The 8,434-nt window shown below is 41.5% G+C and overlaps 1 protein-coding gene across 1 annotated transcript in view; it reads right to left on the bottom strand.

Moving 5' to 3' along the window:
• Positions 1–439: 439 nt before the first annotated feature.
• The window catches only part of LOC145685962 (uncharacterized), a 46,965-nt gene continuing 38,970 nt past the window's right edge, over positions 440–8,434 (bottom strand). Inside the window, exon 3 of the mRNA XM_081758795.1 lies at positions 440–634. Coding sequence (XP_081614921.1) covers positions 440–634 — 195 coding nt within the window. The remainder of the gene's footprint in view (positions 635–8,434) is intronic.

Raw genomic sequence — 8,434 nt, 5'->3', positions numbered from 1 at the left:
GTACTGCATACTGTAACTGCTTCCGGCCTAGGATTACTATTATTATTTTTATTATTATTTTTAGAACTGTTCTTATTTCCATTTCTCTGCCGATTCTGATTCCCATTATTTGTATTTTTCGACCTATAATTGTTACGTCCACCTCTCTTAAATTGTGAGTTCTTTATAGCATTTTGAGCTACTAGAAGAGACAGTTCAGCCATTTGATTTGCTAACTTAGTGAAATCTAATGAATTATTTGCACTGGAATTACTAGATGTGCTAGGCGCGTGGGTTCGGGAAGGGGATTCGGATTAGCAACTTGGGGGGGAGGATTTGGAGTTATCTGATTTTGTGATGCACCCTGTAGCTGCGGTGCTGAAGGTGTATGAAAAATTAGAGCTGGTTGCTGGTATTGATTCCACCTAGGTGTTGGGTTACATAATGGATAGGTCAGTTGTTATTGATGCACAGGGAAGGAAGCGCCAGCGATTGCTGATGAGTGTAAATTGCTAACTGGTGTACTCTGATCGCAGAGTGAATAAAATGCCTGTTGTAATTCCACGTAATCACGTTTCTTTAGGTCATTTGCTTTCTCGAGATTGTGTAAATGCGTTTGTAAGGCGTGAACAGTTGTAAATGTTTCCAACGCTACCTTTTGCAAAAAAAGAAAAAAAAAGTTTCTTTAAACCTAAGGATAAATAATTTATTTTCTGCTCCTCGGTGGCCTGAGGCAGAACTTGTCTAATGACCCTTAATTTTCTGAGAAAATACGCGTCTATAGGCTCGTTTTCACCTTGTTGGACTTGAAAAATTTCAAATTCCGCCCGATATGCCGGTAATCTCGGTCCACTCAGTTGAACTAATTTATCTTTTAATTGTTCATAATTAAGCGCCTCTAACTAATTGTGAGCTTTTAACTGTAGGACTAAGTCAAGTGCTATATCTTGTAAGTACATATGTAGTAGTTATTTCTTTTTCTGTTCATTCCACGAATGCAACAATGCAAAATGGTCGAAAAGCATAAAAAATCTATCGGGGTCCTCCGTAACGTGTCTCCAATACTTAGTGAGGTGTGGTATATTAAAGGAAGGGTGCGAAATCTGCTCCATATTTGTACCATCCTCCGGAAAGGTGTTCTCTCCAGCTCTAGTTTGAGGCATGCACTAAAATAAAGTCTGACTCACTAATTGTACACTTAAGAAAATCACATACCTTTGAAAAATGTAGTTCACTTTCAAGTTAATAAAATACTGTCCGGTAGGGGAGTATTCAGATCGATACTGAGTCGGTCAAAGCCTCTACCATGTAAAACTTTGTCTCATATAGGATTTTTGGGCAGAGCATTTAATAAAAAGAGCGTCCGGAATCGACTCCCACTACCAGTTTTATTATAAAACTTTCCTCTATAAAAGTATTTTCACAAAATACTATACAAACTGATCTCTCTAGAATCAAGGTGAGTTATAGGTGGTCTTTGACCGTAAGGTCGCAGACAGGATCTCCAACAGAGCCCCGAAGCAGGCAAAGAGGAGTGGATTTTAGGTGCCCAAAGCTCCGAAGCAAGCAGTGGGTAGGTTAGATGGCCAACAGAGACCCGAAGCAGGCAAAGCGGCTGAGGTTGGGATTCCTAGTCAGAGCCCCGAAGCAGACAAAGCCAGGAGAAAGGATAGGCATAGTCCCGAAGTAGATTAGACGCCCTGGGGTTAGGTTACTCCTAAAGTCCCGAAGCAGACAGTAGGAGGGTAACCAGAAAACTGGTATCGAGTTGCCTTCGTCCATCCAATTTATAGAGTCCTTTTGGGTGTCGGTGGCGCTGCTGCTCCGATGTCGTCTTCTGCTCCATGGGAGGGGCCAGAAGCCGTTGTCTGCATGTGACTATAGGTCCCTCTGGTGAAAGATCCTCTTGCTGAACCATGTGGTGGTGTTTGTAAACATTGATGCGTGGGATTGCTTGTTTACGACATCACATAGAGGATATTACAATATGTATATATATATAAAGGGTGCGGCAGAAATAGTTAGACGATGTAAAATGAACATAGAAAACGCAACCCGATAGATAACGTGCTCGTTGTTGTTTTGTTTTGTAAAGTGGTTCAAAACATTGTATATGTATGTAGGTTTGTTCGGCTGTTCGGTGCGCATGCGCAGTATTGGAAGAATTACGTAAGCCTTTCGTCAGTAGCCATGGAGTGTTGATCGGACGAACATCGCGCTTTCGCAGAGATGTGTTTCTTCAAGAACAAAGACTCCGCAACAATTACGTAGCGTAAGTTTCGGAGTCATTTTAATATTGGCCGAAATGGACAAGTACCGACACGACAGACTATTCTTAATTGTGAGAAAAAGTTCCGAGCTTCGGCTTCTGCAAAATCAAATAAATCCCCAAGTCGTCGACGTTCAGTGAGAACACCAGACAACATACTCGTAGAGAGGGTTCGAGAAGCATTAATTAGAAGTCCAAGACGTTCAACTCATCGGCATGCTGTGTCACCTGGTATGTCAGATAGAAGTGTGCGGCGAATATTACACCATGGCCTACACTTCCACCCATTCAAAGTCAGATGATTTACAAGTTGCTCCCTGAAAATTTAATGCTAGCGTACAATTCTGCAATACGCTGCTGCAAATGATTAATGAGAACCAAAACTTTCTACAGAGGTTAATCAGGTCCGATGAGGCTCATTTTCACATTGATAGGTGTGTATATAAGCCCTTGCATGAAGTGCCCCTTCATAGCTCTAAAGTAACAGTATGATGTGGTGTTTATTTTGATGGGATTATTGGACCATACTTTTTCAACGACGAGGATGGTAACACTGTAGCTGTCACGTGTGCTCGATATGTGGACATGCTCGAAAACTTTTTACTCCCAGAACTGCGACGGCGTCGCCTTAGACAGATGTGGTTCCAACAAGGCGGGGCCACGTCACACACAGCAATTGCATCGATCAATGTTCTTGGGAGGATGTTTCCAGAACGGGTTGTCTCTCGTCGCGGCAATGTTCCTTGGCCTGCACGCTCGTCTGACCTATCGACATGTGACTTCTTCCTATGGGGTTACTTGAAGCAGCAAGTGTATGCAACAAAACTTGCAACATTACAGGATTTGCGTGAATCCATTCAACATGCAATCCACCAAACCCGCTGGACATGTTTCAACTAGCTGTGAATGCTGTGAGGCGACGTGCAGAGATCTGTTTGATTAACCATGGTGCACACCTCATTGACATAATTTTCAAGACATAGTTACCATATGTAATGCTTTTGTATGTACATTCTGGACATGTAAAACTTTTGATCATAAAAGGTCATTAAAATATTTAATTTGCAAAAAACATCGTCTATTTCTGCCACACCCTATATATATATAAGAGCGTCCATCAGGGGGGTAAGGTTGGGCGATCACCCCGCAAGAGGAAATTGTACTTGAGAGTATCGAAAACCCAATAGAATTAATACATTAGTTACAGCAAAATTTGGAACTATATTTGAAATGTCATTTATACTTGCCCCCCTTGGAAACCACAACATGGGCGCTCTTGTATGTATATGGGTGCCCTTGTATACATATAATGTGTTGCACTAATAACACTAAGGCCCATCTCCTGAAGAAACCAAGGCAGATAGAAACATTAAATATTTTGTAACTTTCAAGGGACATAAAAGGCAACATTATGCTGATAAGGAGAATCTCATAAACCCTAACAGCACAAGATGTGTTAGGCATATGCCATTTAAGTGTCCCAGCTACTTTTTAGGTACCCGACACTTGGTACATATGGTATACATGTGCTAAGTATGTATTTCAGCTACCTAAAGTTTTAGGTGCTTGTTACACCTAATTGATATTTGCGACTATGTACCACAAATGTAGCATTCATATACCTGACTCAGTTTTGCACTGTGATAGTCATTTGTTTTTATGTCGTCACTTGGGACATATATCTTTCATATTCGAGGTACTTCCATTAGGTGCATATTTTTTCAGATACTTATAACACACAATTGATACCTGCAGTGACGCACGAATGACAGTCAGCTGTTTGCATCTGCTCATGCGCAGTAACATGCAACAGTTTCTCGCGCTTTTTGCTCCACTTTCTGTCCTTCTAGTAGGGAGGACCGGGGCACATTTGCCAACTTTTTTTTAATTGTATGTGTGCTATTTTATCTGAAACCTATATAGAGGTAAACAGGATATCATTATCTTCCTTATATCTTTATGAACAAAGTGGAAGAGGTATTTTTTCCACAAAATGACTATTGGTTTTCACTACCAATGGTTAAAGTGTGATCAAGTGACGTAGGAAAATGTGCCCCGTATGCGGAGCAAGTTGGTCAACCTACTAAAACTATACAGGGGCAAGGGTTCCAACTACTTTACATGCTAAAACACAGGTAATAAACTATTGCTTTTACTAAAATTGTACCATTTGTTTACTGCTTGGACAAAAAAATGAAATCTTTGAGTTTTACGTCCCACGCTTATGCCGGTTAGGCTAAAGGAGACGGTGATTATGAGAAATGAATGAAATGATAGAATGAAGAAAGTGGAAGGAAACGGGAGAACCCCCGACAAAACCCACGCACACGGTGTTTGTCCACCACAAAGTTCACTTGGCGGGGCTGGGATCGAACCCGGGATCCCAAGCACCAGAAGTGAACGCTCTACCACTGAGCCACCGTGGCCTCCTTATTGCTTGGACAATATACAGAAGTGAGATTATGGTAGGCCTAATCAACAAGTTAACAAAAGTCATCATTGTATCTCATTTTGAATCTCTTGTACCATAAATATCTTAAAAATATTTTTTGTATTGATTCGATTTTCCTTATTTGATTCTCATAACAGGGGGACTATACTAATGAAGCGTACTCTAATTTACTTCTAACTAATGAATTAAATAATTTAAATAATTATCTTCGAATATACAGGGTTACAAGAACACTCTGATTAGCCCAATTAAAAAGACACCAAGGATTTATCCCTCTACAAGCGACGTTTTATTCATCGCTTTAGTGGAAAAGTGGGAAGAATACGCACCTGGTAATCAAAGAAGGGTTGATGGTTCACGCACACCCCTGGGTATTTTTTTTTTTTTTTACTTTTTAAAAGTGTATTTTAGACTCACCTTAATGTAAACATATTACGCATGAAGGCGATTTAACATGTTTTGGGGAGTAATTTTCGATAACGGTATGGGAAGAACATATTTAAAACATGCTAGGTAAGTTCCACAGGTACATGTCAGCCATGTGCCTAGAGGCGGATATAGACTGTGACTATCACTTGCCATCCATGTGATTTCTCTCTCATAAATATATAAGGCACTAAAAGGGCACATTCCCATGTGCCTGAGGGAAAAGATAGGCATATGCCTGCTATGTAATTGTGCTGTTAAGGAAAGTGCCCAATGGGGTTACGGGGGACTCCAAACTTTTAAATAGCAGCCCCCATCGTGTGTTTACTCGTTTGAAAGACAATCACGTGTAGAGACCAGTTCTGGAAACTGCATGTCACTAGCGTGTCCCTAGCCAACATGGCGGCCACCCGTAAAGTACGGTCGAAATGTGTTCCACGAGTAACACTAAGGCCAGTGCCCTGAAGAAACCAAGGCTGATAGAAACATAAAACCTTTTGTAACCTTCAAGGAACGTAAGAGAACATTATGGTGATAAGGAAAAGCCCTCATCACGTTGCTCAAGAGGCTTTAAACTACGAAAGTTTAAATAGCTATCTCCTTCCTGAAATGAAATGAAATGAAATCTTTAAGTTTTACGTCCCACGGTTATGCCGGTTAGGCTAAAGGAGACGGTGATGATGAGAGATGAGTGAAATGGTAGAATGAAGAAAGTGGGAGGAACCGGGAGAACCCCGAGAAAACCCACGAGCACGGTGTTTGTCCACCACAAAGTCCACACGGCTTGAGCTGGGATCGAACCAGGGACCCCAAACACCGGAGGTGAACGCTCTACCACTGAGCCACCGCGCCCCCTAGCTATCTCCTTCCTGTGGTACCTCGTTTAAAAGGTATTCACGTGTAGAGACCAGATCTTGTCCACAACCAACTCTAAAGCCTAACATAGGCCTAGTTTGGAACGAACGCACAATACACGTACCACACGTTTAACACTGGAACAGCATTGCAAATACAAAACATGCAAATTGAACTGAAACGAAAGGAAAAGAGAGTACCATAATATTAAAGAAAACATAAACCCTCCGATGCTCGAACCCCGGACCGCACGCATTACCACTTTGCTACTGTCGAACTGCTACTCTTGCGCACGAGAAGATGTGGTTCATGAAGACGAGTTGCCCGTGGTGGATACACGTAGTTAAGCTAAGTCGATCTGTTTACTCGTGCATCACCAGCAGATGATGTTTTCCGACCAACAGTGCGCTACGTTACAACCAGGAGCAATAGGTATGAAGGCCCTACACGTGTGTTTGTGCCGGTGTGTTTGACCCTACTACATTGCAGACTTAATGTGGTCTCTTGAACAGAGAATTGAAATTGTGTTACTCTTTGGTGCTACGAATCGTTCGTATAGTGCAACAGCACGGTTATTCAATGAAGAAAACGTGCGCAGCCCTATTAATGTTTCTTCTATACCCGATTTATTACTCAAATTCTTTACGACATTCGACCAATGCCCTAAAGCCTCGAAGCAATAGTGTTGCTACGAAAGAGACACAGATACAATTGTTGGCGGAGCTCACTGTGCATCCTCAACAGTCCATAACAACGGTGGCTCAAACGTGCGGTGTGTCAAGCACAACGACAGACAGAATCTCTAAAAAAAAAAAAAAAAAAAAAAAAAAAAAAAAAAAAATTGCCTTCTATACATACAACTAAGGGGTGGTTCTGTGAAAATGATCCTGATATGCATATCGAGTTTTTTGAGCAGATATGTAAGGCATTGGCGCATAGGACCATTGTGCTGACAAACGTGTGTTTCAGCGATGAGTGTACGTTTTACTTGAATGGCAAAATCAATAGGAATAACTTCCGAAACTGACGCAAATCCTCATGTATTTCGTGAAGGCAATACACACCACCCGCAATTGCTGAACGTCTGGGCGGGTATCTTCGGTAATCACATAATCGAGCCTCTCTTCATCGATGGAATATTAACAGGTGAGAAGTACCTGGCGATGCTGGAAGACTTGATTGTACTGTTGATCGTGGAGGCGAGGAAGAGAATCCGTAAGAATATGGAGAGATTCCGCCTGTTTTTCAGCATGACGACTGTATTGCCCATTTTCACCGCATTGTAGGGAAGAGTTCCCGATATCGCACCGGGTTCTAAATTGCACCATCTAACTAACTAACTAACTCTATGGCCTATGGAACCCGGAGGTTCAAGGCCGCGTTCACAAAAGCTCTCCACTGACTTCTATCCTTAGCTAATTGCATCCAGTTTCTACTTTGTATTCCATTCTCTACGAGATTCATCTTAATATTGTCCTCCCATCTGCGCCTAGGTCTTCCTAATGGTCGTTTTCCGATTGGTCTTCCAGTCAAGTCTTTGAAAGCATTTCTACTTTCTTCCATTCTAGCTACATGACCCGCCCACCTAAGCCTCCTAGACTTGACGACCCTAACAATGTTGGGTAAACCATACTAGGAATGCAATGGATATACTCGATTGCAATGAAATGAGCTGAGCGAGCTTAAGCAACGTAATCAGTTTATTGTGACTTTTTAAAACAATCAGTATTTTTCATAACAATCGCACAATTCTTCGTCTTGACCTTTTGTTCCGGCTAAAAAAGTTTAAAAAATCGTTAATTTGTTTTTAAATTGTGATTAAAATTGTAAATTTTTACGCTAAAAAAATAAAAGGGCTTGGCCGGAATTTTTGAAAATCACGCGCAGATTTTAATTGTTGACAAAAAAATCACGTGAAAACTTTTTCCCCATGTTAAGTCTATGGAAGCGTTTTTCGGTGTTTATTCCTCGATGGTACATCGGATTTTTAATTTCGACCTATGTTCTCACTCAGCACGACATACTCTATCAGCGTGCTAAGTTTGGTTGAGATCGGCCAAATGGTCTAGGAGGAAGCGTTTTTCGGTCATTATTCCCCGATGGTACATCGGATTTTTGATTTCGACCTATGTTGTCACTCAGCATGACATACTCTATCAGCGTGCTAAGTTTGGTTGAGATCGGCCAAACGGTCTAGGAGGAGTTCGCGGACAACCAAACGGCTAACCCGAGTATAAGAGCTTCGCTTGCTTCGCTCGCTCAGCTCAATAAATTATGTAGTTCCTCGTTATGAAGTGTCCGCTATTCCCCATTTCCGTTCCTCTTAGATCCGAATATTCGTCTCAGGATCTTATTCTCAAATACTTTCAGTCTATGTTCTTCCCTCAGAGTAAGCGACCATGTTTCGCAGCCATACAGATCAACAGGCATGATTATCGTTTTGTATATTTTAA

This window comes from Thermobia domestica, chromosome 1 (genome assembly GCF_964235325.1).
Source record: "Thermobia domestica chromosome 1, izTheDome1.hap1.1, whole genome shotgun sequence".
NCBI classification, from domain to species: Eukaryota; Metazoa; Arthropoda; class Insecta; order Zygentoma; family Lepismatidae; genus Thermobia; species Thermobia domestica.
Note: the sequence above shows the minus strand (reverse complement) of the source record. Positions and strands in the feature narration are given on the sequence as shown.